This window comes from Platalea leucorodia (genome assembly GCF_965183815.1).
Source record: "Platalea leucorodia genome assembly, chromosome: 9".
Taxonomy (NCBI): Eukaryota; Metazoa; Chordata; class Aves; order Pelecaniformes; family Threskiornithidae; genus Platalea; species Platalea leucorodia.
This window is the reverse complement of record NC_138831.1, coordinates 36,133,721-36,159,769: the sequence shown is the minus strand read 5'-3', so window position 1 is coordinate 36,159,769 and position 26,049 is coordinate 36,133,721. Positions and strand designations below refer to the sequence as shown.

Here is a 26,049-nt window from a genome sequence, read left to right as displayed (position 1 = left end):
TGGAATGAAAAGAAAGATTGCTTAATTTACAGTCTTCCTCTTAGTGTGAATTGCTTTTAATATTTCATGGTCGTAATATATAGTTCAAGTCTTTAAAATATGGAAACATTTCAGTGCTTTAGTCAAGAATATAGTACCAGGTTTAAAATAAAATACAACTTTCCACTTAAATATCTACTTAAGAGTTCTCATTTTTACCCCTCTGACATTTCATTTTTCTGCCTCATTATATCCCATTCCCTTGTGGGGAACATGGGAATAGATAGTTGTATCTTTTTAAGACTTGAAAGAACAAATTAGTATTTCTACAAATTAAAAAATCCTGTCTGATTTTTCCTGATGAGGCTTTTTCAAGTGAAGATGGAGCAGGAGCAACACCAGACTGAGATCAGAGATCTTCAAGACCAGCTCTCTGAGATGCATGATGAACTGGATAATGCAAAACATACTGATGAAGGGGAGAAAGAGGTTCTGATTGAGGTTAGTTATAAAGTACCAGAAGAAAGATGAAAAAATCAAAATAATTGCATAAAAAGTGGGAACCAAGATGCAGGTAGAAGAAATATAGATGCCTTAGCTTTTCCCATTCTATCAATCCAAAACAATATGCCATTATTAGGTAACCTAAGAAAGCATGTTGTAATAACTACATTAACACTAAAAGGAATACAAAGTATAAGTACCATTGTTTTATAGGATAGGAGAACAAATAGCATAATGGTTGAGAGACAGCTGAGTTATCTACTATTACCAGATAATCATCTCAGCCAGTTTTAACAATTAGATAGGATTTTGGGTCAGAACAGGGAAGATCAGTTTAAAGAAGGTGTACATACTAGCAAGGCCAGATGAGATTCAACTAAGAAAATTAAAAGAACTCTCCAAAGCAGTCTCTAAATTGTTGAGTCCCTATTGATGGGACCAGGGAGAGAAGAGAAGGGATAGAGTCTGAAGTGGAACAAAAGAGTTATGGGTATTCTGTTACCCTGGGAAGAAAGAGGAATTGGCTGTAGCCCTGGCTATAGTAATATGCTGATGATGAAATAGAGAACACTGCTTATTAAATTTGTTGATAAGGGTGTGTAAGAGTGTCAGTGCATAATGGTTCAAGAGGAAGGTTAGAGTTCAGAATTATCTTAATACTTTGTAGTACCAAAATAATTAACTTCTCTTAATACCAGTGCAAAGAACTAGCTTAAGAAGTGGAAGCTAAATGTTAAAATGCAAAATAGGGACCAAACACAAAGACAGTAGATCTCAGGAGTATTAAAGATCTTTGTATGCAAGACATGCTGAGTAGAATAACTACTTTGTTTTGTGTAGGTGAGATTTGATTACTCCCTTAAATTACTCTCTTAAATCTCAGGCATTGCCATTGAAAGTTGTAAGTAAGTAGGGGAGTATCTGGAATGATGGTGATAGTACTAAAAAACATCACCTGTGAAGAAGGACTTCAATCTGAATGGAGGAGTGAGGAAAGAGTCAAAAGCATGTCTTATGTAATGTTGCTGTAAAGGAGATAGCAATCAATTTTTCTATGTTGTGTGGGGATAGAGTAAGAAATAAGAGACTTAGCTGCAGAGAGTTAACGTAAGTAAGTATAGAAAAGCATTTTCTATCAATATAGATAATTAAACAGTGGAACATAGCTATCTGGGATGGTAGTAGAATCCCTTTCGTTGTAGGCTTTTAAGGACAGAATAGATGATGTGTGTCAGGAATGGTTTAGATGTACTGATCCTGCTTCAGTGGAGAGGAAGTTTACATTCTTTTTCAAAGTGCAATTATTTACAGCTTGAGAAATACCGAATTAGATAATTCTTGAAGCTGTGCATTTTTGATTGTTGCTGTTATTTTATTCTATGTTTGTATACATGAATGCGCATATTTATTCTTCAGATTCACTGGCTACCCACTTCCTTCCCAGCAATTTGGAGAGGGGAAATGCCTTCTAGGGGGAACATGGTGGGAGGAGGAAGGGTGTAAAGGCACGAACTCAGTTGGGAAGCACTTGTTTTGTCTTCAGCACTTGCAGAAGCAACTTTCTTTATTCTTTCCAGCAGAAAAGACAACAAGGAATTATCATTGGGTTCACTTCTCTTGCAGTGTGGGAAACAGAGATTTTTCTTTGTTCTTATCTACCTCTTTGCTACAGAAGGTAGGACTGAGGAAGCTGTTAAATTGCAACCTTAGTTTGACTCGTGCTTTATTTACAGACAGCATAACATACACCATCAAAATCTTTCCATAGTTTTGCAGCATCAGATATGTTGACCATTATATAAAACATCAACTATGTGTTATACTTCTAATAATCTTAGGGTTTAGTAAATTTTTAGCTTACTATACGAGCCGCAAAAAAATACATCAGTCATACGAAACAAAGTTGGCCTTGGGGAGCTTATACTTAGATGCTTTCCTTCTCTGAAACACAAACAGAACAACCATTGGAGCTATTTGTCATGCAGTTGTGTTTAATTTTGTTCTTTAGGAGCTGATGCAAATGAAGCAGGATCTGCAAGATGTATTAATAGCAAAAGATCAACAAGAAGAGATTTTGAGAAAGAGAGAGAGAGAGCTTACAGCTTTAAAAGGAGCACTGAAAGAAGAAGTATCTAGCCATGATATGGAAATGGATAAACTTAAAGAGCAACACGATAAAGAATTGCTCAATCTACAACAGAGCCTGGAGAAAGCAACAGAGGTGAAATAAGTGATTACAATTAATCTCTGCAGGGAAAAATCATACCTCTCACAGGTGTCCCATACTAGATGCTTTCAGATACTAATTTTTTTCTTAGCAAAATAAATAGATAAAGATTTGGGCTAGGAGATTCTTAGCTGCTGATAATAAGTTTTACTTCATACATTTATATAATGTTTTGATTGTTTTTCACAGCTGAAGTTGTGGCCCTTTCTTCAAGCAGTTATTTACTATGTTTGCTTCCTTGTAAACTTTGAGAGGGAATAGATGGGACTATAGTACAGAGGACCATTTGTTTGTCTGGGGTTAAATGGAATCACTGAAACCTTTAGGATGCCCTGAAGGGTGCCAGTGTGCTTTGCCAATGATGCTGTTGAAATTACAGTTCTGGAGCTTCTAGCAGTTCTTTGCAGCCCACTGTTCCTACCTTCAGCTCCTTGTGTCATGTCCTGTTCCCTGGTTACATTGTCCCATCTTATGCCTTGAACTACTTACTACTAGGGGTTTTTTTTGTTGTATTTTGTGTCCTTTTCATTTATTGAGCTTATCTTGTTTACTGAATGGTCAAATGAGCACCAGCACAAGGGAAACAGCAGGGAGTGGGTGTCTGGAAGCAGACAGGAGGAAAACAGAACTGAAGGAATTGCCTCTTCCAGCATCAGCAGGAAGTCATTGTGAGGGGGAGAATAGGAACAGTTTTCATATGTGCATATCTGTTACTGTTTTCTGAAAGATGTCCTTTGTGAAGTTATCTTTGTAGAGACAGCAGCTAGGAATCTATTGAAAGATTTTTTTTTTTTGTAAGGCAACAGCTCTCATAAAATTTTGAGCGTTATTTTTACAATGACAGTTATTTGTGTCTTTTCCATATGCCCTTCCCTCATTTTATTTCTGTCAAATATTTGAGAAAATTTCTAAACGGAAACTGTGCTTGACCAATGTAAGTCAAAATTGTAGGCCCAGTTTTATGCTTAGACACGTCCGTGCTAATTTATATCTTTTACCCACACCACATTCATTTTAGGTGAGTTGCAGTTGTCCTACTAGTCGTGGCTGAAAACATGATGTAGAACTGAATTAAAATTAAGCTTGAAACTTGAAAGATGTTTCCAAAGCTTTATATGCTTTATGAGCAAAATAGGAACACATATGGAAGATGCTGGATAGATATTGTACAACTGAATTCTGATAGAGTATTCTTTTACAGGATTGTTTTTAAATGTTTACATCATCATGAAGATATTTGACTCATCTGAGCTGCTTGAACTGAATTAGTTTTTTTTCTCTGAGAGAAGTAGAACATTTAAATTGTCTTTTTTTTATTATACAGTAATTGTAGTGACAGCTTAACCTCAGTGAACCATCTTTCAAAGTTATTGCATGGTAATTTACTGTATTTCAATTATGGAACTGTAATTACGACTGACAAGAAATGAAAGAGTAGTCTGTTTGGCATAACAATAACACAGTCTGGGAAATGGCTCTGTGACTGGGTTGCTGTAGCTTAGAGATAGTTATAAATAGCATTTATTTACTTGCATGACACAGTCTATCTAATACTAAATTTAATAAGATGTTCAAAAGTGAAATTTAATTAATTAATGTTGCTCTAAGCACCAGTTCTGCTCTTCCAATTTTCCTTCAAGTGATTTTTGTTTTTTCTATTTTAAGTAAAACTTTTATCATGCTTAATTGGAAGGTGGTTTTTTTGTTGTTGGTTTTGGTTGGTTTTTTTGTTTGTTTGTTTGGTTGGTTTTTTTAAATCTCACTAGTATTAGTACCCTTAATGATTTTTTGGAAGCCCAGCATTATCTCTATGACTGCTGGCTGAGATTAGTTGTTGAGTTTGATATATCATCTATCAGGAAAGTATAACCAGTCTCTGCAGGGAGTTAGATGAGTGATCTGCTGTGATCTTACATATGATGTTAATTATTGGTCTTACAATTAATCTGGAATACCCAACAGTATGTGTGAGAATCATGTTTTATACAATTGAAGCTGCTCGACCTGTTAAATTATTTATTTACATTGTTGCAGGCTGGAAACATTTATGTTGGATGGTGGGATACAAGAAATTTACGTCAAAGATTAGTGGAAAGGGCCATTGTGTTGTATTTAATGAGGAAAACCGGTGTGTAAATGCTGTAAGAGTGGTTTATCATACAGAAAATATGGATACTGATGTTTGATAGATCAGGGTATATCGGAGTTTGTACGTACAAGGTTGTTAGTTCTTATGTTGCTTCTATATCATCAGGATTGGTACACTGAATAAAGGTGTTTTGTGATACGTATTAGGCCAAAAAGGAAGTTTTTGCAGGGAGAAAGGAAGTAATTTTTGTGCCAGTGTTAAATCAACAGAATTTTTCAGCTGCTGGAGACATCAGATAGGTTGGCAAGTAATGTACAGTGCATTTAGTCTGTGTGATTAGAATGCCACATAGATCTGTTTTGAAATCATGTTAGAAACATACTCAAGGTTATCTGATAGGAGAACAGAGCGGGGTTATTTGTCATGTGCAATTCTGTTCTCATGCTCACTGATGTGGTGGTAGGTTGGGGTTTTTTTGGTTTTGGTTTTGTTTTTTTTTTTAATAGAGGTTGTTATATAAAGTCACAGATATTAAGATATTAACTTTTTTTGCTACAGTTTATCTTTTTAACTCATTTTTGTGTTATGTCTTTTGCTTGTGGTGGTCTTGAGATGGCTGTGATTGTTAACTTCATTGCTTGTTCATTAAGACTGAGACCAGACTATTTCCGTTTAACAATAGTAAAAGTTTTACTCTTCCATAATATACCCCTGTGGGGTAATAATTACCTTTAATTTAATAATAAATTAAAAAATTAATGTCTTTAATTAAAAATGGATTACTACATGACTGCAAGTGCTAGAGCAGAAATTAATATGAATCCCCTCCTGGTTTTAATGTACAAAAAATTTATATTATTTAATCTGACCCTACAACACAGCAGGCCAGAATTGTGCTACTTAACCATGAGTGCTCTGTCACTGTAGATGAAGTGCCACTGTTTCAGTAAAATTTGGAAATAGCTTTTGGAATGTAATACTATAGGTAAAAGGTTGTAGCAAATTGCAACTAGTACTGTTCAAATTCCACTGAAATTGTATCAGCTCAGCAGTTGCAAACTGCCCAGCAATGTCAAATTTACGTCTTTTGAGAAGCAGTCTGCACAAATGATGTTGTTCAGAAAAAGCTGTAATCACCACATTAGGAAGAGACTTTGCTAAGCCTGACTTAGACCAATTTATTCAGGGTTCATCCTACTTCTGACCTTGTCCTCAAAATGATAAAACAGACACTCAGAGTTTAGAAGCTAATTCATTTATCAGCACGTTTAAGAATGCAATGAAGCTTGTGGTCATTTGAGCTTTAACTGACATGTATGTGTTAAGACATGTGATATGATTAAAGAGAAGAAGGAATTTTACCAGATCAAGTGGTAGGAACAGCAAAAGACAGTGCTTACCTTCTGCACATGTTACGAACTAAAAGTATACTCCTTTAACGTAAGAAAATAATATAAAATTTTGAGTGTTGTAGATGAGAAGAAGCTTTGGTTTTGTTTTTGGTTTTTCCCCAGCTGTATGAAGTGATTGTGAATTTATAGGCGAATCTAGCACAGAGCTGTAAAGAACTTTGAAATGAAAGTGAACATTGTATCTTTTTCTACCTAATCTGATAATATGATGTTTCTTCTTCAAAGCTAATAAAAATCTCCCACATAGAGCAGAAGCTTAACAAAAACTAGCTTAAGCATTGTAAATGATGCTGATATATATTGTGTATGCCTTTCTTGTAGAAATGGCTTGGCATATATAGTTTAAATGTAAAATGAAACGTAACTAAATTTAGTATACTCTGAGAACCTATTTTGGAATAATGCTGTACAAACACCAAGCAGTGGTTACCAGAGTTACTCAGAGTAAAGTGAAGACGGAACTGATTGTGGAGTATTGCAGAGACACTTTGGTACATAAAGCGATAGACAAATTTAATTTATATAACTGTAAAATTATATATACAGAAAAAAACAATAGGATCCCAACTAACTTGAGCCACTCTAAGGTGAAATCTTGGGGTTATAATAAATAGCTCTATATAAACATAATCTTGATAGCAGTGAAAGAAACAAATTATATGATGAGTTATTTGTGCTTAAGAACATCATTATGCCCTTGTTATACATACATCCATAACTCATCTGAATTGTGAATGCTGTGTCTGAATCTAGTGTGTTCACCTCAAAAGAGATACACAATAATTGGAAAAGATTTAGAGATGATGAACCAGGATTTCAAATGTCACTGGTGGGTTTTTTCTTTCCTCTGCTTGCCTGAGGCAACCTTTGCCATGTTGAAATAACACTTTTTTTTTTGTTTCGATGGTAGAAGCTGATTGGTATCTGATCTAAACTGTATACAGAGTCGAAGAATAGTGGGGTGACTGGTCCAAGGCAATGTTTCCTCTTTCATGTCCCATCCCCCCTGCCCCATTTCATTTTCTGCCCTCCTTTACCAGCCTTCTAAAAGCTTGGTATGTTTTTGATTGATTTCCATTGTGGTCCTACAAACACAGATGGAGTGGGGGAAAGAGAGGAAGGGTGCACAGACAGAAGCTTGATGGTGGAAGGAAGACTGCAGGCTTTCCTTAAAATAGGCATCGTTATTGGAAACACATATTTTAGAACTGTATATGGAAAATCTGGGAGACAGATTTGATTTTTTTTGCTGTAGTGTCTGTTCTGTGCATGGAAAGGAAGTTGTTTGCTAATAGCATCATGTATGTTTTTAGGCACCCATTAAATGAAATACCAAACAAGTTATGGAATATTAGCTGTGTTGTCAACAAGAATAATAAATGTGCCTCTAAAGCGCACTGAAGATGTAACTTGGTGACTTTGTCTTTGGTGCTAAAGCAAGCTTTTTAAGTTCCAGCTCCTCTGGTCTTTCATCTCCATGCAATTTACTCTGCCATTTATTTAGTGGGAACATGTGTTTGGATGCAGACAGTACCATGAAACTACAGCTGAGTGATTTTTAAACTGTATATAGAGTCAAGAAAGCCTCTGAGCAAAACTGTCCTGCAAAGTTTTATTTGAGTTGGATTGGACCACATCAAAATAAAAAAAAAAATCTGTTTTATCTGTAATAGTCATTTCACCATTGTGAACCTTATACAGCCAGGACTATTTCAGTTAGTCTGGGTTGGGAAGGGAGATTGTTTGTTTGTGGGTTTTTTTTGTTTCTGAAAGTTGGCAAGAGCCTGTGTAGTCAGACACTTCTTTAATACCATCAGGAGGATCTTTAACCCTTATGAGCAGAAGACACAGTATATGTATGTTCAGGTGGTTTGTCCTGTGAAAGTGTATGTTTGTTTGCATATGTATGTGAAGTGTTTGACTGTGTAAGTCCGTTCAGTAGGGTACAATGTGAACACAGAACTAGTTAATATTTTACTCTAGTCTTTGCAACAACTTCTGACCTTGAAAAAATTGTTAGTATAAGCTAGTCTGAGTATGTCATGATACATAGCTAGGAGCATAATGTGACATTGATATAGCTTCTGGTTGAGAGGTTAATTCTTTCCTGGCGCTGGATTTTATAACTGTGTAAATGTTAGGTCATGCCTATATTGGGAAATTTTGATTAATATGCTCTGTGTAAAAAAAAAAAAAAAAAGGGGGTGCGTTCTCAATTTTTAAAATGTGGGCATTTAAATCTTTCATTACATCTTATAAATGAAAACCTAAGTAGTTTTGGAAATAATATTCAGGATATGATACCATTTAGATCAGTGAAAATGGCCTTGCAAGAAAACAAGCCTTGTCTCTAAACTGTCACAAGTGAACAATTTTTAACCAGTTAATAGAATGGCTCTAGCCGAAATGGAAGGAAAGACAGTCTGACTTACTTGTAAATTTGTGCCCTTGCTTACTGAATAATCTCTTGAAGTACAGCTGAGGATTCAGGTTGGTTGCAGCGTACCTCACTAACAGATGAAAACACACTGACCCTTTTAATAGGTAACTCATGATAGTTAATTTCCAAAGGCATAGCCATGTGTTAAAGTAGGCTAGGCCTAATTTTGAGATGATGGGAAGAATTAATATAATCAATGTAAGGTAGAAAAGCAGTAAGTAAAGCCATTTAGGCCATTTAGTCTCTTTTCCAGAAGCTTGGGGCTTTTTGTTTGTTTTGTTTTTGGTTTTTTTTTGGGGGGGGGGGGGGGGGGGTAAGAATGGGGAGGGTGTCGCAGCTTAACGCTCCATTTTGCTTTTAAGGAGCTTTCACGTTCCTTTTTTAGAGGTATGAGATTTTATTATTCATGCTATCCAATGTTACTGTGTCATTCATCCCAGGGCTTCCAGCTGCTTTAAGAAATAGTTCTGAGGTTAGAAGAATTGCCTAAAGGTACACAGTGGGGAAAAATACCGGAACTACAACCAGAGCTGCAAACAGAAATAAAAACCTGTTATTTGCATTCATGAGCTTTAAAACCTAGATGACTATACCTGAATAATACTGATTTCAGAAGCTCTCTTTACTGAAGAGCCAATAATGATTACAATTAAAGGGCTGTCCCTATATTGAGACTTAGTATGTTTGCCTTTTTTCATTGGGTGTCATTCTTTGGGTGTAGGTTGGTTTTGTTTTTTTCTTTCTTAGGAAATCACCTGCATGTTACCTACGGAAATCAGTGCCTAGTTGTTTTATTTAAGGTTGATTTGTTTATATACAAAAAGGAGAGGAAAAGACAATAGAAAGGGATTTGATATCTCCATTGCTGCTACCTCCTCAGGATCATCTGAGGGAGCTGGGTAGATCTGAATCCCTGAAGCCACGTCAAACTTTTTACATGTAGTTCAAGATGTTAAACAACTAGCCCAGCATCAACCTAAAAAGGTGGCCCATGAGACTTTAGAGTTGGTTTCAGCAGACAATATCTTCCTTGATACCTTAAGTTTTCCACACCAGGAACAGAATGAAGTGAGCAGCCACACTGTTCCCTTTTTTTCAGAATGTTTTGGAAGATTATTGTGTCATTTGCTTTGATTCCACAAGTATGAATATGGAAAGAATATTTGAAAGTCTGTTACTTCCATTAAAAAAACTTCTGTTTGTGCTCTAGCTCATTTTGAATGGAGATTTATTCTTTAGATTTGTACTTCAAGTGTGGCAATTAAAGAACAAACAGTTAATTGGTTGAATTCAGTTTTACTCAGTTGAACTTGATCCTGAAAGGAAATGTAAAGGTTTTTAGAAAAATTGGCTGAGTTGTGCCTAATAAACATTGAATTTAGCCAAAATTTAACAATTCTAATAAGCTGTGAATGAGATACTTGGCTTCCCCTCACTTTAGCTCTTCCTGTATTTTGTAAAAGGACTCTCAAGGTCCTGTACTGTGCGGTCACTGCCAAAGGGGAATTTCACCAGCTGAAACACTGAAGTCAGCCCAAACCATTTTTTAATGATCAGTTACACAACCACTCTCATGTCTTTGCCAGTGTTGAGGGTGTGGCAAAAAAAGGTGTGGATCCACAGAACATTTTCTGCATTCCTATCCAAGAGGTTTTTTGCTGTATTCAGGTTGAAATAGAATATTTCATTTGCATCTTGAGGACCCTGTTTCTGTGTTCTGTCTAGTTTCTTTGGGTTTACAAAATAATGGGTGGTGGGAAGGATTTTAATGCCTTTTGTACTAACTGAGCTTCATCTCTGATTCTTTAAATCTGTTCACTGCTTGCACCAAAATTGAGAGTAGAATGGTGTATAAATATATTTGCTTTACCAAGATTTCTGCAACAAAGGAGTCAGAACAATATTTATTGTTTTATTGAAACTTGGTCTTGACTAATTTTAATATATTTTAAAATATTTCTGGACACAAACCCAAACTTTATTAGATTCATTTCTTATTAGGCAAAACACCTGAAAAGAGCAGAATGACAAGTGAGGGAATTGAATTTCACTGCTGAAGTTCCCTTATGGAGAGTAACTTCCTTAGGCCCAAAGCTGAAAACTAAATGCCCCATGCATATGAACTCCAGAAGCTCTGACTACGTGGGCTCAGATAAGCAGACCTGTGCTAGGTAAAACTTGATCGATCAGATGTACATACCAAATCAAATAGTACACATATATATGTGGATGCATTCTCACTTCTTATCCATCTGTTATGAGTTCAAAGTAGCTTTGTACTCACTTAAACACAATGTTAGAGTATTTCAGTTATCAATGTTTGTCAGATTTTGGTCTGTTTCTGCACTCAGTACACACTATTAAAAACTTCTTTTGAAGAAAGAATTGTATTGATTATTTCACAAACTTTAATTCCTTTTCTCAGCAGAGCTGCAAGCTCATGAGTAACGTTGTTGCCCGTTTTAAGTATAGGAAAGTAAGAGCTAGAGAGGTTACTGTCAAAAGGATCCATTAGTTGTGCATGTTCAAATTGAGGTGCCTAGATTAACATGTTAACCATTTTATAGTCCTTGATATATTCAGAGTACAATTTTTCTGACTTCAGTTGCAACTGTGCACTCAGGACTTTGGAAACCAAACCCTAGTGTCTCAAATCAGGCACCAAGGAAATTAAGGAGCATGCAGTTATTGATCCCCTCTGGAAAGTTTTGTTTGAGTGACTTGCCTCAGGAGCTCTTTGGCAGAGACAAGAATAGAGTCCAGATTCTCTAGGGCTGTATTTGGGTACCTTAGCTGTAAAACTGTCCTTTCTCTTACTGCCTCACTCGTTTCTGCAGCACTCCTTGCTTCTGCAGCAACAGCCTCTTTCACTGTAAACTCTTGACTTGTTCTCAAGCTGATTGACTACTCCTTTAAGCTTCAGAATTAAAATGTATGAGAACTATTAAAAGATTTCAGTGGTTATTGACTGCCATAGATTATTTTCCTCCATGTATGATCTTTTTTTGTGGTCAGAAACTGATTTTTTGCAGTGGACCTTTCTTTTAGGATTTGATAACTCGTTTTATTCATGGTGGTTTGAGTCCACTGCTGGGCTAATAAGTAAAGCTACTGCATGTGCAGTATGGCACAATGACAATGTCAGAATGCAGAAGCTTATCTTCAAGCAGTCACAGAGGACTTTGCATTGTGGGACCTAATCATTACGGCTATGTTTTCTTTCTTTTAGACAGGCTTCTTTTTCTTTTTTCAGCTTTTTCCAGAAATTTGCAACCCATTTCCAGCTTCTTTTACCTAATCTCTGTAGCTTAAGTACGCTGATAAGGCTTGCTCAGTCTTAAATCATGAGTTTAAACATGATAAAATTTGAGAAAGCATAGTAAAATATTTAATGTATTAAAAAATAATAAATGAGGAGAAGGTAAGAGTGTGTTTAAGAAGTCTGCAAGGATGTGGGTATTAAGAGGAAGGTATTATTTTTTCAGAGATTGAAGAAATGGAAATCTGAATGTGCAACAGGCTAACCATAGGGAATAGAAGGCACTGAATGCCCTGGAAAACAGAGTGAAGACAGACAGATTAGAAGGAAAGACAAAGCAAATGCAGGCAAACAAGCACAACAAGGAAAATGCTATACGGTTTTTACCTTACATAAATATAATTCCATAATATAATATAGTAAAAAGTTGGTTTACTAAAACATACTGCCACAACTAGCAACTGGGAGTAAAAAGAAATAAGCATGTTTTATATATCATAGGGAAGAAACTGCAGTCTTGGAATTGAGATATGTTAATTTTAAGATCCAAAGAGCCCACTTCAATGCTTGATAGAATATTTTTGCCCTCATTTTGGGGGCTTTGGGGTTTTTTGTTGGTTGGTTGGGTTGGTTTGGGTAGATTTAGTTTTGGTTGGTTGTTTTTTTTTTTCTTATGGTAAATATGTCTGAATATACAGTATTTCATTCCAGCTTTTTTCTTCAAGAATCTTGTTTAACCAGTTTTATGTGTTATGTGCTCTGTATGTGTTTACATACATAATCTCATTTCAACTCTCTGAAGAGGCTGATCCACGATTCTGTGTTGTTATGTTAACAACATCTTTGTTAATGTTTCATATTCAGCTTAAATCATTACTTTGTGACCTTTACCCAGTTCTGTTACCATGGGTTAAATTTTTATAAACTTAGTTAAAATGATTGCCAAAACTTTACCGACATCCCCAAATATTAATTGTAGCAATGTAAAGGATTTATGAATGGGTACGAACAGGAGTCATTAATCGATGTGTCATTAAGCCTTAAGGACCCTTTGTTAACTCACACTGTTTATGTACAGCACCATTACAAATAAATCATGTGTGGACTGAAGGATATGGATCCACAGCACAATCTGTACTTGTGAGTTCTCCCTGTGTTGCTTTTTTCCTCATTTGTACTTACTAGCTCTGTAGTGTTCAGTTATCCTTCTGCTTTCATCCTCATTACTCTAACCTGCTCTAATTCAATGCTTTTGCCAACAGCTTTCAACTCCTTTTTTGAATGTGTGAGCCAGTCACTAAATTTTAAATGAAAGCTGTGCCTTCTTGCTCATGTAGACAGAACCAAACAGAATAGGATTATACCGCTGGCTGTTAGCAAATACCATCTGCTGTACAGTTTAAACTGTCTATGCTGTTGCCTCTTTCAGTTTTAGCCTATGAAGTGCAATAATTGGCATTCAGAATTTATCAATGTACATAGTAATTTCTCTGTAATTTCAGTGCAGTGGTTTTCATATCTTCTATTGGCATGTTTTATTAGGGGAATTTTATGCAGAATATAGTGGGCCATGTCTAATAACAGAGTGGTGAATTTAACATATGATCTCTACATGAGTAATACTTTCTCCTAGTTGCCTGGGGCTGGTTGAGTACACTGCCTATGTGGTAGGGTTCCATAGTCAAAGGATGTAACAATCTATTTCTGCTTCAGCAGTGTCCATGTATGATTTGATAGCTGCTGGCCTGAACCTTATGTAACTGTTCAACATACGGATAGGGATCTCTCTCCACCGGGTTGTCTCCTAATGCTGTTGCTACAACGTCTGTCAGAACTACCTTTCAGTGCTTGTTTCCTTTGCATACCCTTTCTAATGACACCTAGGCTTTTTTCTATCATGTTCATCTGTCTTCCCAAGAGAAGACCTGGAGGGGAGGCAGAAGATGATGTGGGGTGCCAGATAAGAATAACAGTGGAGAATAGGAGAAGGGAAGAGGTGTAGAGTTTTTTGATACCTTAACTTTCTCTGGCAATATGCTACAAGATATGGCATGTATTGCCAAAAGCTGTTATACAGCAGAAGCTTCAGTTATGCCAGTGAAGAGCTCTGCATGCAATTCTCATTACACTGGGGATAAATGAATATAGGCTTTTTCCTATCTAAACCCAGCTGTGTGATTTGACTCTTTTGGAGAAGTGATACTATGTGTGCATTTTCTACTCAAAGAACATCTAAATTTCATTTGTGTGGCTTGACTTTGTTTAAATTTCACTATCAAATTGAAGATACTTGGGTATTATTTTTTCTAATATCATCCTGAATGATATCCTGAAGGTGATCTTCCATGCCTTATGTGTATAGTACAGTTGTGTAAGGTAAACTGATGGGATAGATACATCTGTGTTTCTTTTCAGTCTTATCTGAAAGAAGTTAAAAAGACTTTGAAACAATAGTATACAGTGAAAGGTGCAATGTGAAGAAAATTTCTCCTCCTCTCCCCAGAAGATATGTAAGAAAAATGCCCACTCTCCGATACTCTCCAATACAGTAAAGCTCCCCATATATACTAAGAGAGTTTTCCTACCATCTTGAAAAAGTGTGTGTGTGAGTGTATATATTTATTGTTGGTATTTTTTAAGACATACCTCTTCCAGGTGAAATAAAGGAATTTTGTACTTAACGTGTTAGAGAATTTTTTTGGGAACAGTTCGTTCATGTGAAGGTGTAACCCTTGTAATGATGCCAAGGTCATTAGAGACCTGTGGCAATCTGCTGGTTAAGTGCTGGTCGTTCAGGCAGCTGGAACTTTAGGCAGGTTTTACTTATATGCAATTTATTTCCAAGATTTTAAATTAGGTTAATAAAGATAATACTTGCAACTTGCCCTTTATACTTCTCTACCTTTTATATATATTCACCTAGCATCTTGCTAACTTACTGAAATACACAGTGAAAAAGGAGAGAGAATACCAGTTTAATTTAATTTTAGTGGCTGGAACAGTATCCTAAGATACATACAGCAAAAGGTGGGCTGGAGCAGATCTGTAGATACGACTGCATCAGTGTAGGTTGAACTTAATTTTTTTATCTGTTAGGTTAAATACATATATATATATATATATCTCTGTGTGTGTGTATTTATGTGTATTTATGTGTATATTTATCTATGTAGATCTGGAGGTTTTGTTTGGTTGTATGCTTGTGTGTGTGTGTGCGTGTACTTCTAAGTAAATAATGCTTCCTGTGTGGGGAAAGTAGAGCAAACCACGGTAGATGAGGTAGTTGGATCTTCAGGTACAGTGTGGGTCTGCTGCAGTCCTCTCTTACTGTGCAGCCCTGTGTAGGCGGTTGGATGAAAAAGAACAGACAAATCAACATTCCTTTCCCTGAACTCCCCAGCATGCCTCAGCTGCTTTCACTCAGCTCCAGAAAGGGGAAATGAGACAAAAAGGAGCCACTGGTGGAGTGCCTGTTAATTAGTAAAACTTTGCTCTATGCTAAAAGCAAAAATTAAAGGAATATATAAATGCTGTTGAAATTTCAGTGTGTGAGAACGTAAAGCATCAACAGAGATTTATTTCAGAGCTTTTAACTAGTCATGTACTTAGAAGAACAAGTTGTTTCAGTATTTTCAAAAGACCAAAACTTGTCAGCCTACTTATGCTGCCAGTTTTTGTATAATAAGTTCATTGACCTTGTAGACAGTCTGAGTGTTTTCTGAGTTACCGCTTTATCAAACTAATTTGCATGATTTTAAAGCTGTTGCTTGCTAGAAAACAATCTAGTGAGGGCGCACTTTGTAAACACCCTTTTATATAACTTTGCATATTCCTTTTGGGGGTGGGAAGGGGAAAATCAGGAGCTACAATCAAAAACAGCATAACTGAAAAGCGATTTTCATGCTTTCATTAAATATTTCACGAAATAGTTTCTTACCAAACTACTCTGTAGGATTTCTTTTGTTTTCAGCCAGATAAACACAATCTCACATGCAAAAACATTATGCTTCAGTAATTAATGTGTAATTACCTATTGTCACCAGATAATGTAGAGGCCAAAGGTATAAATGGATTCAAAAAGGATTAGAGAAATTAATGGATGATATATTCATGGAGGAAAAACAGTGAGAGCTGGGAGTGTGTAATGGGGAAAGGCTCGCCCCGTAGTTGTTCTTCCTCTTTTTGTCTATAAACATCAGCTATGGCCACTGGAGAGAATACTGGTCTGGGTTGACTCACGTATGTTTGGGTGTTCGTAGTGTTGTTTAAGGTCTTGATGTAGAAGGCAGTGAGCCTATACATGAGAACCAGATCTTTGTACAGAGTATTGCTTTGTATCAGACCCTGAATGCCCAAGAGCAAGAACCACAAATTATATCTCGGATTATGTTCTCTGGAGGGGATTCTGACTGACAAGTCAATGAAGAGCAAAGATTAAATCCTTCCAGCTCCTTACTCCACAGAATTAAATGTTTACAAGTACATACCTGGTCTGTCTAATAGTATAACAGTATAGATAGTATAACAATATAGACACATACTTCCACTCATAGTTTCCACAATAAATGGTAGGGTGTTTTAGAGAGGGCAAGTGGTGAGACTAAGGTGATGATTAGCTCTGAAAAGTTACATGCTGCAGCCAGTTACCCTGCCAAAAAAAAAAAAAAAAAAAATCTATGACCATGTGATAAATTGTGATGAATAGTTTATTGTAGTTTGTCATTGTGCTGTATATTGATTTGAGTTTCTGAAAAAATACGAAGTGTATACAGTATACCACTGTAAGGTACTTTCAGTCTTGCTTGTTCATGCCTGCTCACTGTCTGCTCTTTTGTGCTGACACAGCACTTTGTGGGACCATGTTTTGAAATGGATTGGGGCTTTTTTTTCTGGTAACACCTTCTTCTCCCCCCCCCCCCCCCCCCTTTTTTTGGTGTCAAGATCTCTTTATATTATGTGTGTGTGTATATATTACAGTTGATCCTGTTCCCTAAATTGATTTACTTTGCAGTCCCACAAGTAGTTGCATGGATGTAGAGTGTTGTTTGTTAGTGCTTGGAATAAGCAGTGGGGCGAGACTGCCTAAATTTTGTGTTCTTGTGGAAGACACTCTTCATCAATATGTTCTTTCTTAAAGGTCCGTATGACACTTGATGTCTGTTAAGTTTTTTAGATTACTTGGAATTACCTAACAATGGGATTTGGTAATGAAAATATTTTAGGGTAATAAAAAAGAAAATATTAAGGTGAAAATAAGTCATGGCAGGCATGAGACTGCTCAAGTGTTTTATGTTACTTTAGCATGTAGGTATGCCTGAGAAAAAAAATGCTTTTTTTGTGTTCTCCCACAGTAATACAAATAATAAAAATACATGTTTGTAAGGCATAGAGACTTTAAGTTAAATATTTTGTTGACATTTTAATGTTATATCCTAGCTATGTTTGCTGTGGTGCTATATGAAACTTCTGTCAGAAAACAGCATCTTTTTTTTTTTTTTTTTTTAAACATGATATAATTTGTTTTCACTAGAGTGCTGCTGTCCTTGCCAGTGAAAGAAATGCTGCACAAGAGGTGCGAAATAGTATAGAAAATCAAGTCAAAGAGCTGAGTGAGGAAAATGAACAGTTGAAGAGAACAGTTGGTGAACTAGAGAGTATAATTGAAGAGTTGCACAAACAAATTGATAATATGAAAGGAGAAGAAGATTCAGTGAAGAAAAAAATAAAGAGTTATGAGGTAAGTTAAGAAAACAAGCCCCTTAAGTAGTCTCCTTCCTGTTTGCAAAGGATACATTACAGAACAAAAACTGACAAAGAGGAGGATGGGCAATGTCATTGGGAAGGCTAAACAAAACCAGCAGGTTTTCGAGAAGCAGGATGCAGTTTGCTAACCTGTATAGGAAAGATTTCCCCAGTGAAAACCAGTGTAAAAGCAAGTCACAGCTTGGAACTGGGGAGATCAGTGATAGGCCAGAGTGAACATACTTTATAGCTCAGTTTACTTGTCAGATTAAAGGCCTTGCCCCTATTTCTAAATGTATCAAATCATATCATTGCAGGAAGAGAAGCAACAATTAGAAGAAGCTTTGAAACATGCTGAAGAAGAGTCAAAAGAATTGATGGTGTTAAAAAGGTCTTTGGAAAGGCAACTGGAAGATATGCAGGTAAGAACAAGAGCAATTTGGAATAATTAAATTTTAAATTTCCTGTTTGTTTACCTGAGTCACCATTGCTTTCTGCAGAGTAACATCTCATTCTTTTTGAAGTAGACTTTGTTTTGAAGTCCAGACCTCACTGCAATGTTCAAATGTTTCCTGAAAGCATAGCATCATCTAATTAAAATTGTTTTCTTGCTAAAGTCTTTATTTCAGGGAGATGAATTGCAAAATAAACTGCCTAAGGTTTTATAAATCTGTTTTATTATTTTGAATGATCATTCAGCTCTGGTTGTGTGTAGGTATTTACACGTAAAAGAATAAAAAGCTGTACTTGGATATAAGTAAAAATATTGGTAGTAGACAAATGTCAGGAGATTGGCTTCTCTTTTTATTTTTTATGAACCTGTCTTATTTGCAAATGTTGCATGGGACTGGTATATTTAATCACAAAACCAGAGAAATTTAACACATATCACTAGGACCTGCAGCCTCTTAAACTCTGTACGAAGTCCTTTTTCCACCTTGCTCCTTACTCTACTCAGTATCCAGGAAACGATATGCTTTCTCCCAGATTAGCCCAGAAATTAATCGTGTGGAGAATGCGTCTGCTTCAGAGCAGTGGAGAGGGATGTTGGCAATATTGTGTATGAGTAAAGATGGAATGATTCAGATGGAATGAAAATTCAGATCTGTTTAGTAAGGAGATGAATGTGTATAAATTTTAAAACTCTTCTTATTGACATCATATTCTGTATCTGAAAAAGTTGTAAACCTAATCTTTCCTGTTTGTGATTCACCTTTTATATGTACCAAAGAAGCATTTATTTCTACAGTATCATAGTTTAGAATTCTTAGTTTTGCTTATAGAAGCAAAGCTTTTAAGTGATTCTATTGACCAAGTCAGACTCAAAAGTGAGGTACATGTACGTTGCTAGCGATCCTTTTTTAACTGAACAGATGTTTCCCCTTGTTGTCTTCAAGACAAATTTTACATTACTGTTCTGAAAATCTGAAAATGAAACTTGTCTATAAATGGATTATAAACCAAGGAAAGATTGCATTAACCAGCATGTTCTCATGGTTCAGTTAGTTACAGTAAAAAGAAGAAAATAACAAAAACAAGAAAATACTACTGTGTCTTTAAAATGGAATGTGCTTCAAGAATATAAGGTTTTAACAGTACGGATAAAGAAGTTTTGTTTCTACAAAATGATGTTTTTAACCTGATGTTCCTTGTAACTACATCAATAAGTGTTTCATCTGATGTTTTTGGTCAGTTGTTTTTTTTTTCTTTTTAAATCTGTTTATCTGTTGTACCTCACTGATTCTCCATATTTGCTTGTATGTATTGCTGGTAATCTGCACAGTCACAATAGATGGCCTGTTGCTCATCGTTGGCTTGCATTTAGTACTGTTCTCTAAGAACTCCCTTCTATCACAGTCTGGCTTGACCTTTCTGCACAACATGAATCAATGCACCATATGCATCTCCTACATCTTGATTAGCTTTGGGTCAAGATGCCTGCAAAGTGTGTTCTTTCTTTTCTGTTTACACATCCTTTAGGGCATCATGCCAAGTAATGCTGCCTCCAGGCTGGGTCTCCAAATTCGTCTAGGAAAGGTGACAGATAGAAGAGTCGGTCTTGTCATTTTATTCACAACTTATGTCTGATTTCTGGCACACCAAGTTTAAACCTCTTTCTGATTCTACACACTTCTTTTCCACCAGATATGAGCACTAACGGACTTCAGGATGTAATCAGCGGTCTCTTCTGTTTAGAACAATTCAACATTCCTGTCTTTAGATTTTTGTTTGTTTTAATGAACCATGATGTTCAGTAGGCTGATTTGGCCTTCCGTCACCTTTGATAATTTAGGCTACAAACTTTGGCACAGTAATAATGCTTATCACAGTGGAAACTTAATTCCTGACTGCCCCATCTTGCTTTTTACATAACATGAATTACTTTTAATGGTGGACTAGCGTAAGAAAGACAATGACAATATGAAGAGAATTATAACAGTTACTGTAAACATAGCCAAATCTATTCCTCCTCCATCCCAAATTTATACTCGAAAAAGTTAAAGCTGGAATACACTTAATTATTATAGACAATTTGTTTTAATGCTTTTGTCTAAAATCAACCTCAGTATATATTGAAATTTTCTTGCTAGTCAGGCAAGCAGTATTTTTTTGTAGTGTCTCATGATGTGTTATAACCTCTGTTTTAGGGTAGCCTCCTCTATGTAGTCTACTGTTTCAAGAAATGAAATATATATTAACATTTTTGCAACATCGATAAGACTTTTGGAAGTTTCTTGAGAACTCTCTTGGGAAAGGAAATAATTTAGTATAACTATTATGCACCTTAACCATAGCATATGTGGTACTGCAATATATTAAAAAATATCAATTATACCAACATTATGAATGGCAGTGCCAAGTATTCTGTGCTTGTTAAATTAAACAATCAGAATACAGGATCCTTTCCATGGGTGGAAGAATATGAAACAGAAGTTTTCATTGTGGTAAATAATGGTAGGCACTTAGAATTAGTGTTGCAGAGCACTGTAAGTTGAAATACGTTCTTAATTTTCAGTTATCAGTTGAAAGAAATTATTAATTTTGTAAAGAGATGATTCAACTAATGTTGTTTGGAAAAATGAGGAAGTATCACAATAATCTATAGGTTACTATGAAAACAAATTACTACTTTTGTTTTCCCCCATTTTGTTTTCTTTCCTTCTCTGGGTATGTGGAAATGTGAGTGTGTTCTATTGTTATTTTATGGCTCCCTGTCTTCTGGACCACAGTCTGTCCACCAACCTGAAATTGAGAAATTCTGCTGCAGAGTTAGCCTTACTTGTGCTGAAATAACACTTAAGCTTCTTCACAAAGTAATTAATTGCCACTGCAGATTGGCTTTGAAATGGCAACTGACAAACTGTTTACTTGACTTGTGTTTACACTGTGACTGACAGGCCAGCCAATTCCAGTGGAAAGTACTCCAGGATTTTTGTATGTAAAGGGGACTCAAACTAGAGGTTATACTTGAGTTGACTATTGAGCTGTCCTGTAGGCATTCCAAATTTCAAATATTGAAATGCAGTATAGTGCATTGAAAGGCTAGACGCTGAGGAAACTGCAGCATTTGGATAGTCAGTTGCAATGTATTGAATGCATCATGTTTTTTAAAACTTGAGTTAAGCAAAGCGATATAAATGAATCTCAAATATGAATGTTAAGCTAGGCATGCTAATTTTTATCAGTAGTTTTCTCTTTTATCAGCTAATCTGGAAAAGGGAAATACCATATCCTAATTTGTGTTGCCCAAGGAAAATGAATGTTGATGGGAGACTATATATGACATGTTATTTCCCCTGAATAACATTGAAAGAATGAAGTAGTATATGTTGTAATGCAGGATTTTTTGTAAAACAAGGATCACTTCTGTTGCAATGCTCAGTTTTCATGAGGAATATTGTTACCCTATACCTATGTTATCAAGTTTTCTGCTGGCTACATTTTAGCAAAACAAAACAGACCTTACTATGCTTTAGTGGTAATTTCACTGTTTGAAGAATAAATTATTCTATGGCATAGTTACTAGCTGAATAATATAGATCATAATATGGACACCTGTTAAATAGATTTTTGAAAAGAAAATTATGCAAAACAGTGTTGTAAGGAAATTTCCAGCCAAGTAGAATTCATCAAGCCCAAAGAACAATCAGCTCTTATACACTTTTCCAAAGAGAATGGTTGTGCATGTGAACCATTTGATCGTGCATTAAAAACTTGTTGATTTGGTAAGAAACAATACTGGTGTAAATTTTTTTTCAGTCTTGTCCTTCATATGTACGCAGAGAAGCCTTTGCTTTCTCCCGCCACTAATAAGTGTGATATACCAGGAAGGGAGGCTGGAAAGTGATAGGATCTTTACTGGGTCCAGGAAATGCTTAGTCCTGTGATTCTTATGGCACATCAGATGGCTCAACAGATACTGATGCATCACAAGAGGGACACGGGCAGGAGAGATGTTAATAGATGTGGGGGAATGAGAGCATGATGCACCTGAACTTCAGTTCCCATGATACCCTGAAGCAGCATTGCCCCTGTCAGTTTATTATTGAACAAACTAAAAACAAACTCAGCAAAACCGAAATTTGTCCTTGGAACAGGTCAGTTATCTAAGATTGCATTTTCTATTGAAATAATTATTACAACTTCACAACACTTTCTAATTTTTAGTAATGTACTTAGTATTTGTTTTATCATCCTTCTTAATAATAAAGAGTGAAAATAGCTTGATGAAAATGGGGAGATGCAATGCAGGAAAGTATAGGTTTTTCTTTTCAGGATGCCGGAATATAACTCAAAGGAAGAAAAGCTACATTTCAATCTTGGGTGTCTCAGTCTGCTACATATCTGAAAATCAGGCAAAAGTTAGCATGACCTGATGAAAGCTGAGGTGATCCACTGCTTGCATCAAGCCCCCTATGTATTATTTTCCTTAAATACTGTAATTATTGATACCTATTACTATTTTGGCAATTGCCCTAGTTAGTAGCTGAAATTTCTTCTGGTATTAGTGATTGCTTTTTTTGTTTGGTTGGTTGTTTTTTGTTGTTGTTGATGATAACTCTGAAGTAAAGAGAGTGACCAGATTTGCTCTGATGTTTACTTCCCTTTTCAGCACACTGGAAATGCAGAACAGCATCCTGCTGGTACCCTTAATCTGCTACAATGTATTTCACTGATCCCTGTCTGCCAGTTTATTTCTCAAGAATGTGTAAACAAACAGTAAAGTTAAATGATCTGTGAAAGGCTGATGGAGGAGGGGGGCGCACATGAGGTTTTTATAACCTGTTCAAATATGGCACATTAGCAGGGTCCCAAGACTTCAGCAGCAACTTCTATTAGCCCCCAGCATGTTTTAGGGTTATGTATACACTTCTTAGGCATCCACCATAACTCCTGTTAGTATCAGAGATGTCTTTTGTTGACAGGTTATACAGGAACATAAGACAGACAATGAATCTAAAGAAATCTCTAACTTCTAACATTTGATTATATTCTTTATTTTCTTTTATAACAGAACAATTACTTCTTGATATTTTGATCTATATTGCCTACAGAAATACTACTGTGTTTTCACATTTAAAGTTTTTTGAAGTGTAATGAAGTAAGCATCATAGGTATTAGATACTCAACAAAACTTTATATTTCCAATATTAAAATGTAAAACAATGTTTTGGAATGCTTTCTACAATTTGTGGTGATTTTAATTATTTACATTTTTCGGTTGGAACAATTTAAACTGTCCGTAATCTGGTTTTAATCAATTTCTTGATGCCTCTCAGACTTCCTAAAAACAAACGCTTTTTCTAGTCTTGTAGTGTTTATTTAGAGTAGGGCCATTAAGGTATTTTATTATGGAGGGAGAAGAAAGAGGTGAAAGTCCCAACATGCAGATGGAAGATAACCTGCTTTTCTTGTATTGGAATGGACTAGGGACAGTCAGTTATTCTGCTGATGGACACTATTTAGAAGTTGGAGGGTGGTAAGTTCTTAAACTTCCTGAATGTAATAGCAGACACATTTGGAGCTCCTGGTAGATGAGCATACAGCATAGATCTGCAGTTCATTCCAAATTTAATTCAAATAATGAAGGGCTGGTTTGAACATGAATGGAAAAAGTTCTTTCAGGAAGGAGATTTCTGTGCTAGGAGCTGCAAAGTTCTGTTTGCACAGCATCTGTCACAATGAGACATCATGCTATAGAAGCATACCAACAGGGGAAAAAAAGTCACAGCTAGTTATTTCTCACTCATCGTAGCAACAGATTTGTATTTTATTTTATTTTTTTTTACCTAGGAAAAAAGGTTGTTGTTGAGAAAACTGTTAAGGGAGCATTAAAGGGAGCGTATAGGAAAATGTGAATCCTGAAGTGGATATTGAACCTTGTGGAGGAGGTAGGATTTGCTGACGTGTGCAACTGCAGAGGAATGTATGCTTTGCACATAACAGAATCATGAAAAGGGCCTACATTTGGTCCTACAAATGGTGCAAGTGTTTTAGGAATTTATAGGAAGGACAAAGCGCTGCATTGCTAAAATAATGTTTGTCCTATACTGGCTAACTCCATAAACTTTTTTTTTTTATTTATTTAAGTCTATCTTAATGTTACAACAGCTGGTGGTATTATTGCTGCACGGAGAGTGTTACATAACATTCCTTTAAGGCATTAGAAAAGAGGGTCTACATTTCATTATATATATTTTTTCATCTACTACAGGAGAACATCCGTTGTATTTCGCAGGAACGGCAACAGTTAACTCAGCAGTTAAAAGATGAAACTCACCAGAAGGAACAGTTAAAGCAGATAAAGAATGAAATGGAGAATGAACGATGGCAACTGAACAAGACTGTTGAAAAGTTACAGGAGGAGGTATGAGTTCACTCCAAAGAGGCTGCAGGAATCTGAATATCTAACAGACAGAAGCAAATGAGCTGCCAAATTGTAAAGAATTTTTTTTTTAAATGTGTAAAAGAAAGTGAAATGCAAACTTTACTGTTAGTCTCTTTAACCTAGAGGGTATCAATAAAAGCTTTCAGGCCTGGAACAGTGGTTGGAACACTGCTATCTCAAAATACTGTTGTAAAACAGTTCTGTTTTGTTTAAACAAGATCCCAGATTTGTGTTCAGTTGTAATGAATGCTACAGCAATATTTCAGTGTTTTACAGCTGATTCTCAAAACGCTACTCCATTAGAATTACTTTGCCATCACTGTGTAAACCATACAACTTAATTGATATACTGAAGTGTGACTGTGCAGCTCATTACGTCAGTCAGCTGGAGAACTGCTGACAGACAAAAAGAGAATTGCCACACGTACTATTAGAAAATAACCTTACTGTTTTGTGTTTTCATACTTCTGCATAGAAATACATTTGTTTGGGAACATGTTTGATACATTTTCCATCTGAAAATACTGAGCTGAATATTGAAGCTGGAGGAAAAAAGCCTTTTGGTATATTAAGCGTGATAAAACCTTTTGTAGCACTACTTTAGGAAAAAAATTATATGTACTTTTTTCCCAGATGTCTGAAATGGTGGAGGTCTCAAGAACATCAACTCTGGAGCTGCAGAACCAGCTTGATGAATACAAGGAGAAAAATCGCAGGGAACTTGCAGATGTGCAGAGACAATTAAAAGAGAAAAACCTGGAGGTAGAAAAATCACGCCTGACAACCATGAGAATGCAAGATGAGGTAATGACTTATAAGTTCAGTGACAAATTCTAACCTTTGACCTAGAATTCAGCTCAGATAGTTTTCAAGACAATGAATGTTTGCTATCACGCTTTTATGTACTTCATCATGAGAGACTGATCTCAATCAGCGTGCTTTTGAGTTTCATTCTTCGTGGTGATGATCAGCATGTTACTTCTGCCAGGGAAATAGGGTTTCCTGTTTATGACAGATAAATGTGGTGTTTGATGAATGAATGTATCTTAAGTGATATGACAAGGATTACATTGATGATCTGCTGCTCTTTTAATGCCTGCTACTGAAGGAACTGAGAATATGGAAATATTCTTGAATTAGGGAAAAAAAAGCAAAACAGCAGTTATTTAGAAAAAAAAAAACAAAACCAAAACCAAACACAAAACCAAATTCTGTCTCTAAAGGAGTTGATATACATTCTCCTCTTCCTTCTTATGAGTCAAGTTGTAGATTTAAATGACAAAGGTGTCTGTGCAACCAAGAATCAACCACAATCTTGAAGTGTCTGCCTCTTAGCATATAAATTTTGCTATAAAGGCAATCCAGTCTTTTAAAGATCTGCATATTCTTGTTCTGTAATTGGAAGAGTTATGAGAATACACCGGTCACAGATGTTTTCTGTATGTAGAATATTTTAATAGTTTGATTTTTCCAGTTCAGAACTTCTCTTATGTTGCCCTCTCCCCTTA

The 26,049-nt window shown here is 35.9% G+C and overlaps 1 protein-coding gene across 2 annotated transcripts in view; it reads left to right on the top strand.

Moving 5' to 3' along the window:
* CGNL1 (cingulin like 1) overlaps positions 1-26,049 on the top strand; it is a gene marked incomplete at its 5' end in the record, with an annotated part of 44,787 nt that overhangs the window by 5,406 nt on the left and 13,332 nt on the right. For both annotated transcript variants that reach the window (XM_082322802.1, XM_082322801.1), the window contains 6 exons: positions 345-480; positions 2,492-2,704; positions 17,441-17,647; positions 17,970-18,074; positions 24,368-24,520; positions 25,175-25,345. In XM_082322802.1, coding sequence (XP_082178928.1) covers positions 345-480; positions 2,492-2,704; positions 17,441-17,647; positions 17,970-18,074; positions 24,368-24,520; positions 25,175-25,345 — 985 coding nt within the window. The remainder of the gene's footprint in view (positions 1-344; positions 481-2,491; positions 2,705-17,440; positions 17,648-17,969; positions 18,075-24,367; positions 24,521-25,174; positions 25,346-26,049) is intronic.